Source organism: Pollachius pollachius (assembly GCF_949987615.1).
Source record: "Pollachius pollachius genome assembly, chromosome: 8".
Lineage (NCBI taxonomy): Eukaryota > Metazoa > Chordata > Actinopteri > Gadiformes > Gadidae > Pollachius > Pollachius pollachius.
Genome location: NC_136941.1, coordinates 1,928,677 through 1,955,442, shown reverse-complemented (window position 1 = coordinate 1,955,442; position 26,766 = coordinate 1,928,677). Strand labels below are relative to the sequence as shown.

The 26,766-nt window shown below is 51.7% G+C and overlaps 2 protein-coding genes across 2 annotated transcripts in view; one reads left to right on the top strand and one right to left on the bottom strand.

Annotated features, from left to right (window-relative positions):
• Positions 1–5,224: 5,224 nt before the first annotated feature.
• LOC307079774 (uncharacterized protein) lies at positions 5,225–10,981 on the bottom strand (the record flags this gene model as incomplete). Its single annotated transcript, XM_079742281.1, has 3 exons — positions 10,519–10,981; positions 9,218–9,479; positions 5,225–5,658 (listed from the first exon to the last, which is right to left on the bottom strand). The coding sequence occupies exons 1-3, from the start codon at positions 10,726–10,728 to the stop codon at positions 5,225–5,227; spliced, it is 906 nt and encodes a 301-aa protein (XP_079598407.1). The 5' UTR covers positions 10,729–10,981.
• A 14,730-nt stretch (positions 10,982–25,711) lies between these two features.
• The window catches only part of mtor (mechanistic target of rapamycin kinase), a 99,660-nt gene continuing 98,605 nt past the window's right edge, over positions 25,712–26,766 (top strand). The window contains 3 exon segments of the mRNA XM_079741860.1: positions 25,712–25,853; positions 26,290–26,432; positions 26,574–26,682. Coding sequence (XP_079597986.1) covers positions 26,304–26,432; positions 26,574–26,682 — 238 coding nt within the window. The 5' untranslated portion in view covers positions 25,712–25,853; positions 26,290–26,303.

The following is a 26,766-nucleotide window of genomic DNA, read 5'->3' as shown; positions in this document are numbered from 1 at the left end:
GTGCATCTCTGGGTCACATCCAGTCAGGGGGTTTCAGAGCTAATAGGCTATGAGCCTCCCCCCCCCCCCCCCCTCTGCAAATGAATTGGACTCTTCCGGCTCTCCAGCCACCTTGCCTGGGGATAGTTTAGTGTGTGTGTGTTGGTGTTTGTGTTGGTGCGTGTCTTGTGGGGGAGTGGTGTGTGTGTCTGTCAGTGTGGGTGTTGGTGCGTGTCTTGTGGGGGAGTGGTGTGTGTGTCTGTCAGTGTGGGTGTTGGTGCGTGTCTTGCGGGGGAGGTGTGTGTGTGTGTGTGGGAGAGGTAATTTCCATATGTAATGACCATACAATTTCTCTTTGGCATCTGCTCTAAATCAAATGGCGGCTGGAGGGGTCGGCTTGGGGGTGGGGGGGTACTTGTGTTGACGAGGTCTTGTTAATTGGGTAAACGATGGGTGAAAGAGAAGGCGCTGTAAATTCCTTAACTTGACCTGCTGAACTCTGGTCTCAAAGGAGCGACTGAGCTGAGCTCCTTCTCCCCTCGCCGAGGGGCAGCCAGAGCGAAGCCGCCAGCCCATTGAGGAACGGCCAAGCAGGGAAACATTCAGAAGACAATCCCTCAGCCTCAGCTGCCCTCTCCCATCCCACCGTCATAAATAGTGTAGGCAAATGTTCACGTAGGGTGCCAAGTCCGTCCGACGTTTCCCCCGAGACGGCTGATTTCAAAACTAGATTTGGACGTAATGGCCATGGTCATTAACTCATGTCCTCAAAGCGCGATCCCGGCCCAACATAAACCGTATGCTTCCCTTAACTGCAGCTATTTCTAACACGTTTGAAGAGCAACTAAAAAACGCACCACCATTTCAGTTGAGTCAGACAGAATCTATTTTCACGGCTTCCCCACACTTTCCCCGTTGCCCGTCATGGCTGGAATTTTTCCGCTGATGCGAGTACCACGACCAGAGGAGTGCCAGGCCGACTGACCCAGATCCAAACGGCATTAGGGCCAGTGCGATCCCCCGGGAGGATGGACACCGGCAACCACAGCTGTCTTTGAGCTGGGGGTTCCTGTCAGGGATCCAGGCCTTCAGACACCAGGGGCTGGTGGGTGGGCTGGGACCCTGGTCCAGGCAGACCCGTGCCCGTGACTCTCTATGTGTCGGATTCTTCTTCTCCACAAGAATGAGGGACTAAGCCCCGCCGGTTGTGTTTGCTGCAATCCCAAATATAATATTAACAAGCAGATAGTATAGTTCTCTGTATACGTCAGCCTCGGGTATTTCGTTCAATCAAAACGAGTAAATTAAAATCATTTTAAATCATTAAATAATTAAAACGAGTCAAATCCAATTTTAGATGATGATCTGTTCCTTACTCATTATTAGCACACTACCATATTTATTGCAATTCTAATAAAAAATAAAGAAAAAGATAGCGGGCTCTAGATAAAGAAACTGGGCTTTGGTTTTCTACCAGTGCTCTCTGTCAACGACCTCTTGGTAGCTCCAAGTACAGCAGCATCAACACCATGAGATTCCATTCTTTCTCATCTACAGCTTCTGCACTGTACAATGCTGTACCACCTGACATCAAGTCGATCCCAACCCGGAACAAGTTCAAGGCAACCCTTGATAGCTTTCTCCATTCGTTTCCCGACACTCCTCCTACCCCAGGCTACACTGGGGCAAACGGAAATTCTCTGCCGGAGTGGGCTGGTAGCAAGGGTCAATAATTGCTATCTTAGAGAGCGGTGGCGGTGGAGATAATCGATATCTTGGCCTGGGCGATCCAGCTCGAAACCTACCCTAGGTACCCTAGGTGCAGCTGACGTGTTTGGTGGTGGTTGACCTGCTGTTCAGTGCCAAGGTTCACGTCACAGGGAGATGCGTCACGGGCTTTCCTTCAGGACGCCGTGGCGAGATACGGCTCTGAATCATATCTTTGGACACGCTCGCTTATTCTAGGGACAAAACAATTCTTGGCCGTCTCCAAAAATTGCCAATCTTTGCCCTTCAGTGTTGTTCGTTATTCTACGTCACTGTATACCTTTCTGGAGTCGTGCCCGAGTCAAACAAAGTAACTTGCGTGTGTCACCACGTGGGAGCTTCGGTTTGTTGTGTAACAGGTGTCGGAGAATCGATCTGCGATTCTCGTCCGAGACACAGCCATCACCGGGCGAAGGGGAGCAGGCAGCTGTTCGGTCTCTGCTCCTCCTCCATTCCCTCTCCTGTTTTCATCTTTCAAGGCTTTTTCATTTTCCACGACTTCATCGCTATGCCAAGCAGGCTTCCACTCTCCCCCAATTTTAATTAAAACCCAAAATGAGCAATAACTCGGGAGTCCGTAGGCGAACTCTATCGCTGCTGCGTTCCTCTCTCTCGCCGCCTGCGTCGTCACTTTCATCAGACCCCGCAGAAGACTCTCGTCAGCAGGGCCTGCTTCTTTTATCTAGATCTGTCCACTTCAAAGCGTCAATGATTTACACCCTACACACCTCCACTAAAGATCTAGCCATTGAAAGAATAGGGCGCAGAGCAGGTGCGCACACACACACACACACACACACACACACACACACACACACACACACACACACACACGGTGACGCTTAAACTATAATCCATAGAAGTATCCTGGGAAAAGTCCCAATCCCCTTGCAGCTAGTCCCTTCAGATCTATGTCTCCCCGGAGACAAAGGGCTTCTTGTGCGGATGTGGGGCAATAAAGAGGCCAGATCGGAGTCACCTGGGTGGAACCGAGAGGGTTCCCACAGACCCCTCCGTAACATGCCCTTCATTCCACCCCACGGATCCAACCAACACCAGCCTGATTTTTCAATAGGGGAATGTGGGGAATTGAACTAGGCTTATCTGGTGGTTTGGTGGAGGGCCGGCGATGTCCTTGCTTGTCTGAGGACCTCGCTGAAGGAAAGATGAGCAGGTGTGGGAATCGGATATTCTGAACAAAAGCCAAGCCGTCGAGAGCGCTGGCTGACATACCAACACACTGTTGACAATGTGCTATTCATCTCCTTATCTCTGAGACGGTGATTAACTACAACAAAGACGGTTCCCTTGAGACAAAACAGTCCTTGACAGTCGCCCAACGACAGCCAAACTTTGGTTTATTCAGCCTTGTACAGTAACAATGTTTGGCTTTCTTTATCTCCAACACAATGACGGCTACACAGCAGAATACAACCTAAACTGACAATGCTTCTGAGAACGTTTATGTCAAGAAAACTAGTATTCATCAAGAGCCTGGAATGCAGCACCGGCCTCCCGTTGTTCTCTGCTCAGATTCCAGAACAAGAGAACCTCCAAGAGCAGCAGGCGTCACGGGAGGCCACCAGGTAAGAACAGGAACTCCAGGACATTCCAGGAGACACTGCCCTCCCCTCCCTACGCACACGGCGGAGAGACGAGGCAAACCACGGAGCAATGCTCCCCGGAGGGCTCCGCCCCCGCCGTGAAGGGTGGCGGACGTTGACGGCCGGAGGTACAGAGGAGCAGCAAGGGCCGGAGGGGCGACTATCAACGGCGGGAACAAGAAAAGGGAGGGGAGGGGCTGGGGATCTCTACCTCCCGACCCCGCCCCTCTCGGGAGCATTCCGGCGGAGAAGGGGGGTCTGGTCACCCATCATTACCCGGGACCACCTGCTGGTTAAGCAGGACCCTCATCACACTCTCTCCCAGAGGCTTAGCTCGCCAGCGAGGCTCCCTGGGCCTCCGGTCTGCCCACAAAGAGCCAGCGGCGTGTTTTACGGCGCAGAGCCGCTCATTACCGCCGTGGGGCGGCGGAGTGGCGGCCGCGGCGCCCCAGCACACGCCGGCAAACACTTAAACACGCCGCAACGACTGGAGGCTGGGAACTCTGATTGGAAGCAGAGCGCTTGTAGCAGTAACTAGAGTCAGCTGTGGTTTAAGCGCTAGGCAGAGCATTCGCCTAGTCATCCGGCCCTTCCCCTCAAACCAAGGTGGTTAAAAAAAGACCAGTGGAAAGGCAGCGGATGAAATGACCCTTTGTTGCCGATCTCCGGCCGGCCCGGAGCAAACGACTGTACTTGAAGGAATGACTGCGTTCTCACTGTGTCCAGTGGAGACACAGGGGCACTGATACACTGAGGATGACACATATTATCTCCCAGGATGCACCAGTCCCTTCCCTCCGTGCAGACGGGTCTCGTTTCGCCGGGCCCGCCCCCCAAACCCTTCTCATTAACAGTAGTGGACAAAGCAGAGGTGACAGAACAGAGCAGCCTGCTTCTCATCCTGTTCTTTGAGGGAAATGTGGGACCTCAGGCAGTGAAAAACAAAACCACCACAGCCTTCCCCTCCTCTCCTCCCCCGTCCCCCACCAGCAGCAAATGGCAGGAGTCGATTGTGACACATTATCCAACAGTTCAGCACACCGCGGCTCTGAATGCAGAACCATTTGGCTCCGATGCCGCCGCCTGCAAGACGGGACAAAGGAGCAGCAGATAAAGCGCCAAAGGGCTTTTTTTTTTCTCTCCACCTTATCAGCCGAATGCAAGGTGCAACGCAATAATCCGCCACAAACAAAGTCCCCATATTCTCCGGTGAAGAGGCCCTGGCCCCCCATATAACCTGTGAGGGAGCGGGGGCACGGACCACTGTCTGCTGCTGTGTGGTAAACACCGTGTTAGGGGGTTTAAAGAGCCGGCCAGTGGCACCGGCAGGGTTTGAAGGCAGCTAGCCAGCACCTGCTGTGGACAAGGGAGGAGGGACCGTGTTCGGGTCAGAGCAGCGCTCTCAACTTGGATTATTATTTGAAAAGTCTTTGGACAGTAACAATGTTTTATTTGTTTTGGACGAGCCTCTCATCTGAAACAAGACCGTCTGGCGCACACTCCGGGATATTCCCCTTAAAACCACGCCTAATTATATGTTTTATATCTATATATGTATATTTACGTATATATATATATATATCTATATATGTATATTTATGTAGATATATATATATATATATATATATATATATGTTATTATAACTTATGAAAAGACTTTAAAACACTTCATAAAAAAGTGTTAAAAAGTCTTCATATCACGGCAGTCAGGTTCCTAACCAGGTGTGGGCCCCTGTTCAAGTCTACCTGGTTACCAGCAGGGTGGGTAACCAGGCTGGGTGGGTAACCTAACCAGGTAGGGTGGGTAACCTAACCAGGTGGGATGGGTAACCAGGTTGGGTAACCTACCTGGTTACCCAACCTGCTGGTTACCCCTAAGGTAACCTGGTCCAGCGCGCGGAGCCCGGCATGTAACGGCGCCGGTAAGGGGACACCGGGAGTCTCTGTGGCCCCAGGCCTCTGTGGCCCCAGGCCTCTGTGGCCCCAGGCCTCTGTGGCCCCAGGCCTCGGGTGGCCCCAGGCCTCGGGTGGCCCCAGACCTCTGTGGCCCAGGCCTCTGTGGCCCCAGGCCTCTGTGGCCCCAGGCCTCGGGTGGCCCCAGGCCTCTGTGGCCCCAGGCCTCTGTGGCCCCAGGCCTCGGGTGGCCCCAGGCCTCTGTGGCACCAGGCCTCTGTGGCCCAGGCCTCTGTGGCCCCAGGCCTCTGTGGCCCCAGACCTCGGGTGGCCCCAGACCTCGGGTGGCCCCAGACCTCGGGTGGCCCCAGACCTCGGGAGCACGGCGTGACAAACACAACATCCTCCAGCCCTTCTGCGTCCACACGGCGCCTCTACAAAGCATTCCTCTGAGCCTCTCCTCCTTCTTTCCTCTCTTCCTCCGCTGTCTTCCCCTCCTCTTCCTCCGTTATCCGTCTTATCGCCCTCCTCGGCCTCCACCCAGGGGTGTGTGTGTGTGTGTGTGTGTGTGTGTGTGTGCGCGTGTGTGTGGGCGTGTGTGTGTCTTTATACGTCATACCCAACACTCAAGATATAGGGTGGAAGAAAGTATGTGAGTAAGAGGGAGTGAGACAGGCAGAGAGAGACAGAGAGACAGAGAGACAGAAAGAGAGAGAGAGAGAGAGAGGAAGAGACAGAGAGGGAGAGAGGGAGAGAGGGAGAAAGAGAGAGAGAGAGGGGTAGAGAGAGGGGTAGAGAGAGAGAGAGAGGAAGAGGGGGAGAGGGAGAGATACAGAGAGAGGGGTAGAGAGAGAGAGAGAGCGAGAGAGAGAGAGGTACAGAGAGAGAGGGGTAAAGAGAGAGAGAGAGAGAGCGAGGTACAGAGAGAGAGGGGTAAAGAGAGAGAGAGAGGTACAGAGAGAGAGGTCTCCCAGCATCACACAAAGCCTTTCTTCTTCTCCTTCCTCTGTCGACAGTGTGTCTCCCCACCTTGCACACTGCCAGGCATTCCTGAGTCTATCCCACGTATCACAGCCGTCGGGGCAGGGCGCAAGGCGCGGCACCGGGACACGTCCCGTCTTGTCCCGCCGACATCCCAGAATGCAGTCTGGTCCCGGGGGGGTGGCGGTGTGTACGTGAGCGCGGGCGTCTGGGGGGGGGTGTCTTCATTAAGAAACACCACCCTAGTCGGAGGCAGCCACAGGTTCTGCATTCTCTCTCCGCGCGGGGCCGCGGCCTGCCAAAGAAACCCGGGCAGGAACCCCCGCCCCCGTCACTCCCCCAAACACGTTGGAGTGAACAAAAACAGCCTAAGCCCACATTCACACCGGCTCCATCTCAAGCTTAAACTCCCTACAAGCTGTAGGCCAGTGTTCATGGGTCAGTGCATAATTGCAAAAGCGTCCGGCTAATGCAGTCTTTATTAGCTAAGTACTGCAGCACGGACCCAGAGTACACACCGCGCTGTTTAGGAGGGTTTCCAGATATTCCAGAAATGATTCTGCATTGTTACCTTGCGGCTAAATATATATACGGTCTATATTTAATGGCCCGCGGTGGTTATTGTCACTGATTCGGTTTCACTGGGCTCCTCGGGTTTTCTATCACAGAAAAGCAGTGGCGTTTCGGTCTGGGAAAGCAGTGGCGTTTCGGTCTGTGTTCTCTTTCAACACAACCGCTTGGTAGTTCTTATACATTTAAATGAACAGCATCGGCCTGTTCCTGCCATCCCGCCGTGTGAATTAAACCCCCCAGCATCCTTTAGGAGACAGAAAGGACAGTTTCTAGTCTCCAGCGCCAACAATCCACCCTCTCAAGGACAGGAATTTAAAGAAAAAAGGAAGAACTCAAAAGGTTTGTGAAGAAAGGGTCTGCAGCACAGTGTTTGGACAGCGGCGGCAGAGACAAACAGCTTTATGTGTGTCTGCCAAACTCTCCTAAACACTACAAACAAGCCCGCCTCATCTAGGAGGTGCGTGAGCAAACTAAGGTTTGCTCGCCGGTTCGGGCGCCTGCGGGCGAACCAGTCCCGGCTTTGAAACCCTAAAAACAGCGCTGTTCTGTGTCGGGATGCGATCCCAAAACAGGGCTGTTCTGTGCGGGGTTCCATCATAAACGTTCCCTTCCAGGTGTTTCACTTCCTTCTGAAGACGTGGACACTACGGTGGCTCAGCACACCGCTGTTGAACAATCAACCCTCCCCTTCACTAACGTGACTAAATAAATAGACCCAATAAATCAAATATCCCCTGTGGACGGCCACAGCACAATTCCAACAAGGTGCTGAGCCACAGAGCCGTTCCACCTGCCGTGGCCAAGGGCCCAGCCGTCTTCATATATTTGTGTTACCGGCGCCGTATAGCAGATGTTTCTATCCAGAGCGCCTGAGAGTGAACACAGACACAGTCAGGAGCCAAGAGGCGTCTTACTCAACGATGCCGGCAGGTAGACAGGCAGTAAGCACTGCAAAACCACGGCAGGAATGGCGTGCGCATACCATCGCATCATCATGACGTCTCATTGAGATTGATTAGTCACACTTCAGCACGGCTCTCCTTATGCCTCATCACCAATAAATTCTGATTCAGAAGAAACACTCGAGAGGTAGGAGAAAGGAAAATGTGCTGCGGCTGAGATGGATGACTCTTCTAGATTTCTATCTGCTGAAACTATTTTGAGGATGATGAGCGCTCAGGCACAGACAAGTCTGATCGCCCAACGTCCAAAACCCTCTCTCCTCCAGCACGGCAGCCCGCCTCGCTATGCGACTGGGACGACACAAACACAACCGCACACACAAACGCACCACTAACAGCAAATGAATAATCTTGCACTTTGCCCCCTGTAAACCGACCAGAGGACCGTCACAGGCCCGTCTGTAGCGCGCTGTCTGACATAGAAGCACCGAGTGCAAAGGTCACGCGCTTCTCTCTGTCGAGTGCAACCAGGGTGTACAGCGGGTTGGGCCCCCCCCACCCCTGGGGCCTCACCTGGTGGTTAGGAAGGCCAGCGAGGCTCACCTGGAAATGAATCAGGTGTCTGAGGTTCACAGAGTGCTGGGAAACCCTGCGCTCCCTGGGGCCGCCCGCCCCGGGCTACGTTGTTTCGCCAGCCGCTGATGAAAGAGATTCCTGCCACTTAGCCTAATGAGCCTTCGCCCAGAGTCCCTGGGAGCGCGGTGCGCGGACACGTACGGGACGGCCCCGGAACCCACCTGGGAGCTAGCGTAAAACAGCACGCGCGGGCACCGTTGTTCCAGCGCTGTTTGCTTTTCCTGCCACGGATGGGCGACACTTATCTTTTCCAGTAACTGTCTCGGAATGGACTTGTGGGATTAGGGATTAGTGTCAAGGCTAGAGCTATTCACCCAAACCCTCTTTCCTGGTTGAAAGTACAGTAGAAAGTACAGAAAGAACACCACACACACACACACACACACACACAGCTCAGACCCCAAAAAGACCCAAACCCTAAAATAGGTTTGTTTCGCCCCATTTGTCTGCCAACAGAAATCACTGGTGGCCCAATTCCATGGCCTGCCCCTTGTGTTTTTTGGGTTGCTTGTGAATAGTTAATGGACTGCATTTATTTAGCACTTTTCTAACCAGTGGCCAGTGCCACTCATAGTGCTTCACAATGCTGCCTAACATTCACCCATTCAAACACACCTTCCCACGCCGACCACGCGGGGCGACAGCCGGCTCGTCGGGAGCGGTCAGGGCGAGGCGTCTCGCTCAGGGACACCTCGGCGCTCGGTTAGGAGGAGCCGGGGCTCGAACCAGCAACCCTCCGGCTACGAGCCGACCCGCTCTACCTCCTGAGCCACACGCAGCCCGTGCGTGCGTGCGTGCGTGCGTGTGTGTGTGTGTGGGGGGGGTTCCCCCAGACCGGGAGACCCAGGGGAACCCCCATGCCGGGCCCTGAGGCGCGCCTACCTTCCACGCAGTGCTCCACGTCCTCCAGGTTCCTCAGGGTAATCCTCATCAGGCTGGAGTTCAGCAGCAGCTCGTTGCGGTGCACTGGCCAGGGCAGCGCCCCCGCCAGGTTCAGGAAGAAGATGCGCGTGTCGCCCGTGGCCACCTGGTTGTCGCAGATGCCGGGGTCCCCGAAGCCGCCGATCATCACCTTGTTGCCGCCGTCCAGCAGGATGTCGCCGTTGACGGCGGTCTTCCCTTTGAGGTAGCGCCACACCCTCACCTGCGAGCCGGGGAGACGAGGCGGTCAGATCGGGTGTCCCCACTTCCCAGGCCTGACATACTTGCTTTGTGTTGGACAAGAGCGGTGCTCGGACACTGCTTCAAGACATGTGTCTATGGATGCTACTGGATAACACTATTTGTTGTCTGCGTCTGCTTCTTGCATGTTTTTGTGACGTTTTATTTTCCTTGAAATGTCCAGCACTTGGAATCAAGGAGGCCTCACTCCACCGAATTTCCATGTATGAAAATGAAGCTTTGCTGTTGCAAATACGGCGGTCTGTCTGTGTTAACTACGGACACAGCCTCAGTGACAGAGGAGCCTCTGAAACAAAATAAGCTATATAATGCTTATTTGTGTTGAAAAAAAAACAGTATAGGCCTACCACAACTTAAACAGTGCCTCAGTTGCGGTCGGAGCATGAATAAACATCTAAACATCAAGGAGCACGTCCAGGCGAGGTGAAACGAGAACAGCGGAAATCCTAATAGAGTAAATAATATGGTAATAACAGATCACGGCTTGGTCTTATCTGCATGAGTTCTAAAGCCGGGCTGCTCGTCTCTACAGCCGGCCTTACGCCACGCAAGGTGGCTGGATGGATAGATAGAGTCTGTTGCCATAACATGCTTGTGATGATTACATACTCTGGCAGCCAGCCCTTGTAGCTTCATAATTGGTGACTACATGAGGAAAGAAAAATTCCCCACATCCGCTCTATGGATGAATCGGGTGCTTTGAAGAACCACTGCCGACCGGGTACAAAATGCTTGCGTTCCTGGGAACAAGTTGGAGACAAGTTGCCGGCGGGTTATCTCCGAATGCCGGGAAGAATGTGAGATGGTCTAACGTGATCTGAGCACTGCCTGTCGGCTCGAGTATTTCCCAGAGAAACATATTATTCAGTCGATCATTTTTCGGATAAAACACACGCACAACAACAAGTGGCGTTTATCTTACATTAAAATACATAGGGGGTTTTTCAGATTCCGATGCATCTGATTTCACCCAGTTCCGTTCCCCGGGTCGGGGGACCTACCTTGCAGGAGTATGTGTTGTGCACCGGGTCCATGTTCATGATCTCCTCCACGGTGCCGGTCAGCACGATCTTAGCCTCCTCTTCTCTCTTCTCCAGATTTTGTTCAGGGCAACTTCCATCGCACCTCTGACAGAAAAGCGCCAGTAGAAGCGTGGCCGTCCACCACCACCCCCGCCACACGGACAAGTGTCCCCGCTGCCCTGCTTCCATCGCGGCGTGAGAGGCGCAGAGTTACCGACCGGAAAAAGTTGGAGGAATGAAAAACGCTCCGCCCGGGACCTCGGCAGAACAAACACCGTATATATACCCTCCGAAACTTCCCGACAAACTAACTCTAATCTCTCTCCTCTTTCAGCCAAACTCGCTGCATCTGCTGCTGCTGCTGCTGCCGGCGCCTTGGAGACAAGGAAGGGGAAGGGATCCCTCTCTCTCTTTCTCTCTCTCAAGGAATGCGCTGCGCGACTCTCTCTCTCTGCGTCTCCCCCCTCCTCACCCGCGCGGCTCTCACAATGACGCCGTCTCGATTTGCATGCAATCTGAATTGCTGATCCGACAAGGCGAAGGGGACCTTCGGGGTTTGGGATGCGTGCCGAGAGTAGTGTCACACGCCCCCAGTCGGAGAGACGGTGCCTCTGCTGTTGGTGTGCGGGGAAAAGTGCTTTGTCGCTGGGAAAGAGAGAGCGGATGGTAATTGCAGTGCTTTGTTTTCTGGATGCGGCGTGCGTTGGCATTTTTGGTTGGTTGGGTTGAGCGCTGCAGTGTGCAAAGTTTCGCTGTCCTTTTAATTAAAATGAGGTTGGTTGACAATTTGACAACAGTAATTTTAAAAAGTGATTTTAAAACAGACACAACATAACATTTTTAATTTACATTTTCATAATTATATATATATATATATATATATATATATATATATATATATACACAGGGTGCGATTTGTGAAAAAACCAGAGGGGGGGATAATTTTGAGAAACATTTTAAAATGTTTCAAAATGAAGACGGACCCTGTGTATTTTGGTTGTTAATTATTACGATGTAATGGTGAAAATACTTTGGGTGGGGGGGATAATTTTTATCCCCACCGAGGATAAAAATAATTCAGCAGAGGGTAGGACGTGTAAACCAGAGGGGGGGATAATCCCCACCATCCCCACCGGCAAATCGCACCCTGTATAGATATATATATATATACACACACATCCCATGTATACCATATATTAATACCAATGCTGTCTTATTTCAGTGGCGGGGTGTCCTCTAAACATCAGGGTCAGGGGTCAGTAGGCCCTTGGGACCACGTGTGGTCAGGCCTACCCCACAATTGGATCAGACCACTGGGGACCCCCGCCCCAAAACGAACCGAAACCACAACACAAAACACATGGATAACCCTGGAAACCAAAACACTTGTAGTTCTCAGGAATGCAACAGCGTCACACCACAACACCATCCGCCGCATGTATGTTTTAACTTATCGTGGAGTCTTAGAATCCGTACTTTCTGATGTATTACTGTATGGTTGTAGAATATAAAACGGCATAAACCACATATTGTGATGTATAGATCGCGGACGTGGAATCTAAAGTAGTGCAAATGACACATTCTGATTTATAGCGTATGTTCGCCGAATACCAAGTAGTACAAACCCCCCCTCCTGGTGCATCCCACATGTATTTATAACGGGAAAGCGTTTGGGATGAGAGTCGTTCCCAGAATAGCGAGGCACCGGAGACAGATGTAGTGTAGGGTTCCCATTGAGCGATCACACAGATGAATCCTACTGTGGTGCAGCCTCTGGAGATACCAAACTACACACAGTCAGGGACCCTTCCCTGGGAAACACGTTCCACAGCGCACAACACACAACACAACCCTGACCCACAACCAAGGATTCACCCGTGGCGAGGAACCCGTCCCTGTGTCGGTGTCTAAACATTACCATCTGTCCGGCTTGTTGCTGTTCCCGGTTTTTAAGAACAGACAAGCGCGTACGTTTCCAGCCCTCGGAAGCTGTAATTTTAACTATACGTCTATTCCTGGTGAAATGACAGGCTTCAGTTGGAGAGCTGTCCTGCTCACGCTCCCCGCTCTGACAGCGGAACCCAGCCGCTTAGTGGACCCGCGAGGAAAGTGTGACTTCTCCTGGTCTGTTTTGCTTTGGAATTCCCTCTTCCCTCGCGTTGAGGGACCGCTGGACTATATGTGGAGCTGTGAAGGCTTCGCAGTTTGACAGAACTTTACAGTTCAAGGCTCTGAGGCCGGTGCGGTGTGGGATGTTTGGATAGCGCCTCATGATGTAATTACTATTAGAACTGCATGTGGAAGCTAGGTCGAATGCTATATAACCTTGCGATTTTTAGTGCTTGGCACTTGATTCTATGAACATCCTTACTGTACCGACAGCGATATCTATCTGACTGTAAATGCCCTAAATGTAAATATATGTTGAAACACCTTCACACACTTTTACTTTCCCATACGAATCATGGGAGGAAATGGAGGCCATGTTGAAACCTGATGATGATGCTTTATGTTATATTGTCTAGGGGCCTAGACATAGGGACGTACTTAAAAAAGAAAATGGCCTGATTCGTTCTCCACATGTCTCAATTCATCTTTGGAATAACTCCACTATCTTGAATCAGGAACATGGGATCGGTGTGAGCGTGACATCCCATAAACATAAACCTCCACCGCCGTCATAACGCTCCTTTGTCTCTCTGTCACAGCTCGTCTACGGACGGTTGTCAAAGCACGGGGGGGGGGGAACATGAACCCTATATCCTTGAAGAATTGGAAGGTAACATGCCAAATCCTGAGCGGGGTGTTTTACAAGGGGAATGCCTCAGCAACTGTCCCAAACAACAGGGCTGCCAAAAGCAGACGGAGCCTCCAGCCACGGCCTGGGCCGGCCTGTCAGCGTTCACAGAGCCCCGTAGTGTAGGGCTACGGGAGTCGCTCTTCCTCTGGTGTTGACGCGTCGACGCGCACGGCCGCCCGCACGTCCCCCTGTAAACTTTCCAGAGCACATGAACCGTCATGCCCCTGACAGCATCGCCTTATCCCACAAATATTTCCCGGCGAAGGGCCCGCTGAGCGTCAACAAGCTTTGACAAGCTCCGACGTCTCCATAAGCCCCCCCCACACTGGCCTTTTGTCAATCAAGTCATGTGGCAGATGTAATTACAGTAGAGGAGAGGGGGATGGAGGGGGAGGGATTAGAGGGGTGGAGGAGGAGGGTGGGCTGGATGGTACGGTAGAAGTGGGGAGGAGGGTTTGGGGCAGTTATTAGGGGGTGGAGGTGGAGGAGGAAGGGTGGATGGTATGGTAGAAGTGGGGAGGAGGGTTTGGGGCAGTTATTAGGAGGTGGAGGTGTTGGAGGAAGGGTGGATGGTACGGTAGAAGTGGGGAGGAGGGTTAGGGGCAGTTATTAGGGGGTGGAGGTGTTGGAGGAAGGGTGGATGGTATGGTAGAAGTGGGGAGGAGGGTTAGGGGCAGTTATTAGGGGGTGGAGGTGTTGGAGGAAGGGTGGTTGGTATGGTAGAGGTGAGGTAGAGGGTGGAGGAGGAGGGTGGATGGGATGGTAGAGGACGGAGGGTGGGCGGAGATGGGTCTGTGTGAGGGTTGCCGAGGAGGGGGCAGAGGGGTAATTGAGCGGAGTGTTTGGGTGGAGTTAGTGGAGGTGGGGGGTGCCGAGGCTGTCATCGTTCCAGTGCATCACTCAGGTCAGAGATCTCCTTCCCTGTGCCAGGGTGTGCTTTATGTGTTTTAGAACTTCGGGAAGGACGGGCGGGATGGCGCGTTGCCACGCCAACCCGCCCGCCACTCCAGCGCGGCGTCCCGTCGAAACGAGGGAATCAATAAACACATCGTGAAAACCGCAAGTACTTCGGCTAACTTCCCTCAGGTCGGGTCACCTTGCATTCAGATTCGATATCCAGTTTGTACTTTCTACATTATATTATGATGATAAAATAAAGTGTAACAAAATATGCTCAAGAAAGAATGGTCTGAGCTGAACGTACAGCATGACTATATCAACCACCCTTTATCTGTACTGAACACCTTTTTAACCAAACCTTTCTATTATTTTAAATGTATTCTGTAACTCTATTAGGAATACTTTATACTATTCTACTTCGACATGTTTTTTTTTTACTGTACCCGTGTAGGATAAAATTTTAACTGCTCGCTTGTAGGAAACCATTTCAACTGCAGTCCACTTGGACACCGTTTTAACAGTTCTCCTGTGAGACATCATTTTAACTGTACTGGATCATGACATCATCTGAACTGTTCTCCTCTTGGACGCCATATCCACCACAGTTTCCCAGCCGTGGAGGCCCTCTGCTGTGTGCCTCCCGCAGGTCGACAGATGATCCTGGATCGACGCGGGGCTGTAAACCCATCACAGTTCACCGTAGTTTCAGGTCCAGCCGTGTAAGCGATAGCACGCGATGTGCGCGCTATAAATAATTCACAGAGCACGGAAACTCCTCGTCTCGCTGCCCCGATAAGAGGAGCTGTGGTCCAGCGAAGCCGTTTGATTATCACACATGTTCTCACAACATTTCTCCTCTCTCACCACCTCTCTCTCCTTCTCCATCTCTCTTTCTCTCACCTCCTACTCTCCTTTATCCTCTCTCTCTCCTCTAACCTTCTCTCCTCTCTGTTTCAGTGTTGGAAACAGCCAGAACTGGATTCGAGGTCACACATCCATCCATACATATATATATATATATATATATATATATATAAACATACAGATATACACATACAAACATACATAAATACTTACGTAGTGTATCAAGGACAATGCTACATGCCACCTTGGTTTAAGTGGGCAGCTCCAGACATGAGTTTGAAGGACAGTGATGCGTGGCCTGGGGCACCACACAGGGGATCTCTCCCTGAGTGTGTGTGGTGTGACGGCTGGTTTCACCTGCCAGACTCACTGATGGCTCAACGTGCAACAGGTGAGCAGCCTCGCCAGCCCGAGAGTCCAGTCAGTCTGACTCGGGCCAGGTGAGGCTGCTTAATCCCCACAACCCAATACGTACATGCATACAGATACTAACGCACACCCACACACACACACACACACACACACACACACACACACACAGTCGCTCACAGTCACACACAAGTCTCACAAGAGGAATTCCTGTGTTATCAGGGGGGGGGGGAGGGGGGCTGTTGTTTTTTGCTTCGCCAGTGAACTGTGTGTGATAGCAAATGTGTGTGTGAGTGTGTGTGTGTGTGTGTGTGTGTGTGTGTGTGTGTGTGTGTGTGTGTGTGTGTGTGTGTGAGTGTGAGTGTGTGCGTATGTGTGTCTGTGAGAGAGAGTGAGTGAGTGTGGGGCGTGTGTATGTGAGTGTTTTTGTGTGTGTTGGTGTGTGAGACTGTGAGTGACCGTGTGTGTCTGTGAGTGTGTTTGAGTGTGTGTTTATCAGGTATCAGCTTGGGAACAGCATCCATCTATCTGCTCCACACCACACACACTGTGTCCTGTTACCTCCTAGTGTCTCTATGGCTCTCTCTCTCTCTCCCTCGCTCTCTCTGCCTCCCCCCCTCTCTCTCCCTCTCTCTCTCTTTCTCTCTCGCTTTGCCTCCATCTCTCTCTGCCTCCTGCTCTTTCTGTCTCTCTCTCTGCCTCCCGCTCTCTCTCTCTCTCTCTCTCTCTGTCTCTCTCTTGCTCTCTCTCTTTCTCTCTCTTTCTCTCTCTCTCTCTCTCGCGCTATCTCTCTCTCTCTCTCTCTCTCGCTCTCTTTCCATCTCTCTCTCTCTCTCTGCCTCTCTCTGTCCACCTCTCATTTCTTCAGCCCGTCTGTCTGCCACATAATATGTCAATGGTCTGCCTGTTTGTCTGTCTGCCTTCTAGTCTGTCCGTCTGCATATTTCAAAATCAATACTGAAGCCAAGACAGATAGTTAGACAGGCTGAGACAGACAGACAGTGGGATAGACAGAGAGACCTTCGCCATCGGACATGCAGACAGGAAGACAGACAGACAGAAGGGAGAAAGACAGACAGTAAGACAGACAAACAGGCAGAAAGACAGATGTACAGACAAAGGCAGGCAGACAAAGGGGAGATAGACAGGCAGACAGACAGATGGGAGAAAGACAGAGGGGAGATAGACAGACAGACAGACAGGCAGACAGACAGACAGACAGAAAGACAGACAGACAGACAGACAGACAGACAGACAGAGGGAGATAGATAGGCAGACAGACAGGCAGACAGACACTGCTTCTTGGCGTTAAGGTGTAGTGGGAGGAATGACAGCCACAGGAATGACACCTGGTTTGATGTCCCAGCATTCACCTGGAATGTACATATTGTCCTGGGCCACTCCCACTCTGGCTAGATCTCTCTCTACCATCTCTCTCTCTCTCCATCTATACCTCTCTCTAACGCCTCTCTCTCTTCATCCATACCTCTCTCTACTGCCTCTCTCTCTCACTCCATACCACTCTCTACCACCTCTCTCTCCATCTAAACCTCTCTCTACCGCCTCTCTCTCTCCGTCTATACCTCTCTCTACCGCCTCTCTCTCCATCTAAACCTCTCTCTACCGCCTCTCTCTCCAGCTATACCTCTCTCTCTCTCTTCCTCTATATATCTCTATACATACTGCAGAGGGGGGGACAGACAGGGAGACAGACAGGGGGAGGAGAGAGGGAGAGAGGGAGAGACAGGCAGGGCGACAGTGGTATCTGTCTTGTGTAGAGAGGTGTGATGTTTCCTGTTGCTGTCATTGATTATACACATGAGACGTCTGCTATCTTCCTAGAGTGGCACACACACACAAACATACACACACACACACACACACACACACACACACACACACAGACACACACACACACATACACAGACAAACACACACAAAAACAGACACACACAGACACACACACACGCACACACACACACACAAAGCATGGATCTCTCTACCTGGCTCTGCATCAGTTGAGACTGAGTCTCTATGGCTCTATGCTACAGATTGGTGAACAGATATCTCCATCCATCAATCCGTAGGTTAAGATGCCTGGCAACCATCTCTGTCAATCGCTTTGTACCTCAAACTGCCTGTCTGGCTGTCCATCCAGCTGTCAATCTCTGTCTGTCCGTCTGTCACTCTATCTCTTTGTATTTTCAAATGACTTCTCCTTCCGTCTCTATATCCAACCATCTGTTAAACGGCCTGTGTTTCTGTCTGCTAAATAGTCCGTCCGTCTATTACAATGTGTGTCTGCCCTTCTGTCTGTCTGTCTGTGCTTCACTGGTCTCCCCATCCTGGCTCACAGGCAGAGAGACCTTGGCTGGTGTCTCCTCCTCTGCTAGCGGCAGACAGCATGCAGTCGTGACGGCCTCCCTCTGTGAGCCGAACCACCGGCGATCTGCCTCCTGCCGTCCATCACGGCCCCTCGTATCAATCACTGAGTATGGTCGCGGTGAGCTCCGTCCGACTGCAGCGTATCACACTCTCGTCCTCTAAAGACAAGCAAGGATGCAGTTCGTCAAACCCCCCCCGCAGTCGTCAATCTCCATAGTGTCCGGGCCATGCATGTATGATTATAATTTATGGTCGTAAAAATCTTTGGATGGTAATACTGGTGCGGGAGGGGGGGGGAGGTAGAAGGGGGTCCGTGACGAAACATCCGTCACCTGATCCGTCTGAAGGAGGCAGTGAAATCGTTACCTCCTCCACCCTCAGCCAAGTATCATAAGCAAGCCAACACACATATCTAATGCACCCTCCGAACCCCGCCCAACCACTACCACTATCACCCCCACCCCCGCCTCATTTATGCTGAGTGGGCAGGATTTACAGGCGGACATTTTGTTTTAATGGCGGCCATTCATTGACTCCGACCAGCGCTCCTGGCAGGCGGCTCCTCAGGTCCATTAGGAGATGAGTCCTCTGGGAACGGCCTGACTCACCCCGGCCCTCACCGGAACAGACCAGAGTAGACGAGTCCAGAGCAGACCAGAACAGACCAGAGTAGACGAGTCCAGAGCAGACCGGAAAAGACCAGAGTAGAAGGGTCCAGAGCAGACCAGAACAGACCAGAGTAGGCGAGTCCAGGCCAGACCAGAACAGACCAGAGTAGACGAGTCCAGGCCAGACCAGAACAGACCAGAGTAGACGAGTCCAGGCCAGACCAGAACAGACCAGAGTAGACGAGTCCAGGCCAGACCAGAACAGACCAGAGTAGACGAGTCCAGAGCAGACCAGAACAGACCAGAGTAGAAGGGTCCAGGCCAGACCAGAACAGTTCAGAGTAGACAGAAAAGCTCAGAGTAGATAGAACAGACCAGAACAGCCTAGATCAGACCAGAGTAGGCAAGTCCAGAGCAGACCAGAACAGTTCAGAGTAGACAAAACAGACCTTGCCCAGATCAGACCAGAGTAGCCGATTCCAGATCAGACCAGAACCGATCAAAGCAGACCAAAACAGATCAGAGTAGACAGAACAGAACTCAACCAGATCAGACCAGACTAGCCGAGTCCAGAGCAGATTGGAAGAGACTAAACCCAGACCCAAAGCCAGTCCAGACTAGACTAGTCCGGACAAGACCAACTCAGATCAGATCAGATCAATCTAAACCAGGTTCGACGCGAGCCGTGACCAAACCAATTAGCCTCATGTCGATCCTTCCCATTCCATCCCATGAGTCTATCCAAGTCCAGACCGGGTCTACGCCGCCCTCATCGGACTGATATGAGGTCCTCTCCAGCAGAAGGTGGCCCTGCGGTGTGTGGCCATCCATCATCCTTCTCTCTCCCCGGTGTCTGTCTGTCTGTCTGTCTGCCTGCCTGTCTGTCTGTCTGTCTGCCTGCCTGCCTGCCTGACACCTCCACGCTAAAGTGGACCATCACGGCTCGCGTCGACCGGGTTTGAAACGGCCCCCTTCCCACTGCGATGTGCGGCGTGGGCAGTTTTAAGAAACGACGAGTACCCGCTCTCCGCTCCCCGCCGACCCACGGCGAGGCAGTGAAGGGGTGGGCCCCCGACGCCGCCTTGTGGAGGGGTCAAGGAGCTTCGCTGTGGGGGATGGGCTGGGTCAGAGGGGACCCTCATCTCCATAAGCTGGGTTTAGCCCCACTCTCTTCCCTTAACGCCACGTGACGCGTTAAGCACACCGGTCGGGGTCATACATCCCATAATATGAAGGAATCGGCACAAATCAGTAGTCGGCCTGTGTGTGTGCGTGTGTGTTTGTGTACACGTGTGTGTGTGTGTGTGTGTGTGTCTGTGTTTGTAAGTGTGTGTGTTTGTGTGTGTGCAAGTCTATGCGTGGGTGTGTGTGTGTGTGTATGTTTGTGTGTGTGCTTGTGTGTGTGTGTGTGTGTTGTGTGTTGTGTATGTGTGAGTGTGTTCTTTGTGACCCGGTGTGCGTATTCTGTTCTCTCTGTAGTCGGTTTATCTGTGGTTGGTCTCTCTGTGACTGGTCTCTCGTTGGTTGGTCTCTCTGTGGTGGGTCTCTCTGTGGTGGGTCTCTCTTTACCTGGTCTGTCTGTGGCTGGTCTCTCTGTGGTGGGTCTCTCTGTGCGCAGTCACTCTGTGGCTGGTCTCTCTGTTGTTGGTCTATCTGTGGCTGGTCTCTCTGTGGCTGGTCTCTCTGTGGTTGATCTCTGTGGCTAGTCCATCTGTGGCTGGTCTCTCTGTGGCCGGTCTCTCTGTGGCTGGTCTCTCTGTGGCTGGTCTCTCTGTGGTTGTCTCTCTGTGGCTGGTCCCTCTGTGGCTGGTCTCTCTGTGGCTGGTCTCTGTGGTTGGTCTCTCCGTGGCTGGTCTCTCTGTGGCTGGTCTCTCTGTGGTGGGTCTCTCCGTGGCTGGTCTCTCCGTGGCCGGTCTCTCTGTGGTTGGTCTCTCTGTGGCTGGTCCCTCTGTGGCTGGTCTCTCTGTGGCTGGTCTCTGTGGTTGGTCTCTCCGTGGCTGGTCTCTCTGTGGCTGGTCTCTCTGTGGTGGGTCTCTCCATGGCTGGTCTCTCCGTGGCCGGTCTCTCTGTGGCCGGTCTCTCTGTGGCCGGTCTCTCTGTGGCTGGTCTCCCTGTGGCTGGTCTCTCTGTGGTGGGTCTCTCTGTGGCTGGTCTCTCTGCGGTGGGTCTGACAGGCAGGTCCTGTGTCAGGATCTCATCTTGTCTCTGAGTGAACAGCAGTGCCCGTTGCACCATCATCACTTCCTCCTCTTCCTCCTCAGCAGACCCTTTCATCCTCCAGAGAGCTCTTCAGCTGAATCGTCTGATTGGCCCGGAGCCATCTGCCCTTCCTTTACCCGGACATCGCCTCTGAAGTGATGGGGGGGCGCCGGAGGATGCCAGGGAATGCGGACCCCCCGGCAGGAAGACCACAGACTCATGGCGGTTCAGCTGCACTGAGCAGAATGAAACCTTCACAGTACTGAAGTGAAATCCGCCCACGTGTCAGAGACCCATAAGGATATGTATCGGTCACGCACGCAGTAGTAGCGCTAGTCTTAGTTATAATACTCTAAGCGTAAATGAGGATAAGAATTGTGGTAAGTAGCATGAATAGTCGTTAGAGTAAAGTAGAATAGAGGAGAGGACAAGGAAGAGCGGAGGAGAGATTAGTTCAGTACTGTACAGTGCATTGCAGAAGAGGCTCCACGTGCCGGCATCAACCCACCACGGCCGCTGCCACGCGGGCAGTGTGAGTGAATGAATTCATGCATATTGGGTGAGATATTAATAAAAGCGTGGGAACAGAGACAGAGGGAGAGAGGGCAGATCCGGCTGGGTTCAGCCTCAGACCAGGAACCAGACCCACCACCGACCTCAGCCCCGACCAGATGCAGCCTTCCTCCCCCCAGACCTCCCCTGGAATCTGAGGCTCACCACCAGCAGCGGTACACCAGGGAGAGTGAATGTTGACAGATGAGGGAATGAGGGCGAGAAGAAGGAGGGATGGATGGATGGAAGGGCGGGTTTATGAGGATGGTTGAATTGATTGATGGATGGAACGGACGTAGATGGACGAGGGGATCAGGTTTGGGAGGCGATGGGGTTGAAGGCGGAGGTTATCAGGTTTGGAAGGTGATGGGGTTGATAGAGGAGGTGATCAGGTTTGTGAAGTGATGGGGTTGCTTTAACTCTTAAGTCACTTAGCAGTGCCTTTTACCGAATCCTTAAAGCCTGCAGCTTACAGTGCAGAAAGCCATATACACGGCTCTGAGGAGTCGGCAGGGGATGGCATCAATGCCAATTGGAAGGCTGCTGACATTGGGGATCAAACCCAGCCCGTGGAAGTCAAATGCCCCCCCCCCTCCCCCCATCTCTTTCTCTCCCTGTCCCCCTCTCTTCCTCACCCACTCTCTGGAACTCTCCCTGTTCCTCTCTCTCGCTCGGTCGCTCTCTCCAGCTCTGCGTGGAACAGAGTGGCAGAATGAGTGGAGAGACAGAACGCAAATCGGATGGGCGAGCGAGAGGAATTCAGTGGAAAGAGCGGGAAAGCCTGGAGGTGAGGTAAGCGATGACAGCGAGGAAGACGATGAAAGTGACGAAGAACACCCAACAGTCTGTCTGTCACTCGACGACAAGGCCTGCGAAGCATGTCGAGACAGGATGGCTATCTGAACGAGAGACAAACAGAGAGAGAGAGAGAGAAAGAGAGACAGAGTGAGACAGAGAGAGAGTGAGAGAGAATGAGGGAATGGGATCGCGAGGGAAAATAATTGAGAAAGAGAGAGCGAGAGAGAGTGAGAGACAGCGAGACATAGCAAGAGAGAGCGAGAGGGAGAGAGAGAGAGAGAGAGAGAGAGAGAGAGAGAGAGAGAGTGAGAGAGAATGAGGGAATGGGATCGAGAGGGAGAGCGAGAGAGAGAGAGAGAGAGAGAGAGCAAGAGAGAGAGATAGGGCAAGAGAGAGATGGGCAAGAGAGGATGAGCAAGATGGAGAGACAGATAAATAAAGAGAGAGAACGGATGCATCATACCCATAATTTGTGTATATGTGTTTGTGTATATGGTGTGAGCCTCAATGAGTGATGGGTGAGTGAGGGTTATGATATATTATTTATTAGGTACCTGAATCATAATGATAATGTTGTGTTACCACATGTACATATGTTTGATTTGGCAGCAGTCAGCGTGTCATTTCATGCCAATAAAACTTGACAGCATGCCAGTATATCCCTGAAACTTTGAATTGAAATTTGAGCGCGAGAGATACAGATGGAAGGTAGGACAGATAATGACAGGAATTCATATAAAGAGAGACAAGGTGAACAAGACAGAGTGTGTGAGAGAGAGAGAGAGAGAGAGAGAGAGAGAGAGAGAGACAGAGACAGAGAGACAGAGAGAGACATGGAGAGAGAGATAGAGAGAAAGAGACAAGGAGAAAGAGAGACAAGGAGGGAAAGAGAAAGAGAGAGAGAGAGACACACAGAGAGAGAGAGAGAGAGAGACAGAGGGAGAGAGAGAGAGAGAGAGGGGAACTGAGAGAGTGAGAGAGGGAGAGACAGGGAGAGAGAGAGAGAGACAGAGAGAGAGAGAGAGAGAGAGGGAGAGACAGACAGAGAGCGAGAGAGAGAGAATGAATGAGACAAGAAATAGAGAGAGGGGGGGGAGAGAGAGAGAGAGAGAGAGAGAGAGAGAGGGTGGGGGGCGGGGGGGGGAGAGAAGTCTAGCGTGCCAGTGGGGAGGGCCAGGACACAGAGATGGACGGAAGTTGGGGAGGGACGGGGACGGTATTATCAACAGAGTGTCCCTCCCGGTAGCCAAACACACCACCTGGCAATGTTTACCCTCTCGCACCTGTTCTCTCTAATCTAACCCCTCTCGGTACTGATGCTGCCCCCCATGGTGAGCATACAGCTGGACCGCTCCCTGCAGGAACCCCATCACTTATAGACTGTGTATAGCTTCAACCACAGTACTACACGACCGCACACATCTACACACTCAAACACACACACACTCACAGACACAGACATGCAAACACTCGCACACACATCCAAAATATTCCCAGACCGAAGGGCGCATATTATGTGTACATTACATGAGGCCGTTAAACGTGCACGCTGCTCCGTTCATAAACACACACCACAGGCCTGTTTGTGCACGCTGCTGTGGCCCACCTATGCCTGTTTACACAGCACAGCCGCTTCCACCCGAACACCATCAAAGAGGCCTGCCGCACATTAAGCCACATGAGGGAGTGGGGCTACACTCGCGGACAGCACAAACAAACTACAGGAGCCTGGAGACTAAGCCCCTACCTGGCTGAGGGATTGGCCTGCGCTTCTAGGTGGAGGTGGGTGGGGCCTGGAGAACACCTGGGCCAGGGATGTCTCAGGTAAGCTCATCGAGGCCCAAAACCACAAAGTCTGGCCTGGCTGTGTACTCCACCATTCTGCAGACAAGTTTGTATTTGTGTGCGTGGATTTGTTTGAAAGAAAAGTATTCCCTTTGATGCTTTGTTTGGTTGCCAACTGAGGATGTGTTCCAATTGTACTCTTGGAGCGATTCTGCTCACACTCAATCACTAGTGTATGAGTGTTCCAATAAAGAACGGCTCAGCTCCAGACGAATCGTCTGGGGCCCGTGGATACATCAGTGTATCCTACACAGGAAGGGTTTTGGAGACGTTTCGACTCCATCATTACACCTACGCTCAAACAGGAAGACAATTATTGAGTTGGCCTTTTCGGGGGGGGATTTTCTTTGTGATATTTCAGCAGAAATATTGCAACACACATAAAAATAAGTTTGATTCTCTTTAGTTACTGACTTCTTTGCAACATCTTGGGTTCAAGTCCAGGTTATCTGTGTCCTCTCGCAGCGTGCAGATAAGAATGCAGGGTAGCCATTAGCCCTGAATGCAGATAAAGGGATTTTCACACACCCAGGGAGCAACTTGAAAGAGAAAGTCGGGTTCAGCTGCAGTTGGAGTTGGCTAAATCAAAGTCTTATCGTTGGATTGCAAACCAAAAGTGTTACCGCTGACGTATTTGCTGATTCCGAGAGCAGGCATGAGCTAAACAAAGTGCTTTCCCAATGAGTTCACCGCCCCTCTCTCTCTTAATGTGCGCGAATGGACGCCATGACCTTTGATTATGCAAACACATCACTCAGTCTTAAGGTTAATGCTCTCAGGTTGTTAGGAAGGACGAAGGTATTTGGTGGATGCCAAATGAGGCTGGAGAGTGAACGGTTTCGTTATTGAGTGCCATGCATTACGACACATCAGCGGCACTCAAGGCCTAAGCAAGGCTACTGAGGAGGAAGGAATGTTGTTTGGTCATACTGCTACAACAACACAACAGCTACAGTTCTAAACACTGGAGTGCAACTTGGGCCTACTCAAAGTTCTGTTTTCATGGATGGGAAAGGCGAGGAGGTTGATCAGTTTGTTATTCGAGTCAGAAAAAGCCTGCGTGTGTCGGATGAAACCTTTCTTTAAGCATGATTATGGCTAATGATGGGGGAAATGGTAATATAAATGATGATTATAATGACAGAGAAGGGAAGAAAAAAGTGTTCTGACATTTAAACAGGATATATCTGATTCTGCTGGAGGACTCTAACCGCTGTAGCCTTCTGCACGGTCGTAAATGTCGAACTTGAAGGGCTATAATTAAACAGCTAGACTTAATTCCAGTGTGTATTAGCAACAAATGTTACGTTTGAACGGGCCCCCGCAAAAAAACATCTCAATCAAATCACGGCCGTATCCTTGGGCTATGTCTCCCTCTTGAGGTGCAACTGGTCACGACATGGCGGTTTGTTCCAAAGAAGTTCACAGACACACATAAATGGTCTTTCACTGTCGTTGGCAATTGAAGTACTTTAGAGGGCGCTTCGAGCTTATGGGACATCAGTGACAGGGTGCGCTGCTTTATGCATACCTAGGTGACGTTGAAAAGGTGTGCGGAGTTCTGTAAACCGAGTTGAGGTTGGTATTTTATCTTGTTTCAATGAGTTCTCCTATCTCAAATAGCCTATGCCTATAATTGGCCTACATGCCTACATTCATTTAAAATATTTTTTTCTAAGGAGCGTTTCTGAGCACTTATATACATATATATATTTTTAGTAAACTTAAAAATCACACCATTGTTTAAAAGTTGTAACCAAAACGTGGATTCCACCCATTCCGTTATCTTTGTACAAAAGTATGCACCCGAAAGCGCAACCCGAGCTGCTCGAACACGCCGCACGGACGCAGCCGGCGGAGCCCGAACACAACAACAGCCACCCACAGTACGGTGTCCTCTGGTAGGAAGCTCACGAGTCAAACTTACGCTGTACGATGACAGACAGCCTGCAGAGATTGATGAATATACATTAAGTGGCGCAGAAATCGAAAACGTAAGTGATAAATGGCGGTTGACAACTTTTGCAACAGACCACTACATTGACACTGGAGCGACTAACAGGGCTGCAGGCTACTTTAGCTAATGCTAACCTCCCCTGAGCCATGCAGGCATGATAGACGCCTGGGAACTCTATTCCTACCGTCTCACTACGAGAAATCTTGCACTCTGTTTACATACACCAGGAACGTTAGACCCGTAAACCCCGGGGTCTTGTTTAAACCCGTTTTCAGTGACATTTGACCTGCCTAGCTAGCGTGAGTGTTGACAGTAACGTTAGCATGTGTACAACAACATTGGGTAGCAGCAGGCTGCTAAGGCAATGATCTTTGTCGTTTGATTATTACTTTGATTTGGATGTTATAGTTGACCATTGCAGAAGATCACACCTCTGCATCACGCTGTTCCCACCTCACCATGTTTGCTTGCAGACCCGGCCGTCAACATGGTGGTCATGTCGGGCACAGCCACCGTGCTGCAGCAGTTCGTCAGCGGGCTGAAGAGTCGGAATGAAGACACCAGAGCCAAGTCTGCCAAGGACTTGCAGCATTACGTGACCACAGAGCTCAGAGAGGTGAGTGACATACAAGTCATCCGTCTTCTGCTTGAGTTTGGTGTTGCCCACGACGCGGTCCCTGTTTAGGCTATACTATCGTCTTTGACAGATGCTATCACGCCGCTGATGCTGATTGTGTTGTGTCTAATGCGTACTCAGTTGAGCCAGGATGAAGCCACTTCGTTCTATGATGAGTTGAACCACCACATCTTCGAGCTGGTGTCCAGCTCGGATGTGAACGAGAAGAAAGGAGGAATTCTCGCCATCGGTAAGTGTCCAAATCTATTTTTTTTTTACGTACATGTCAAGTAAGGTGCAGGTAGGGGTTCATGCATCTTGCTCAGGAGGCCTA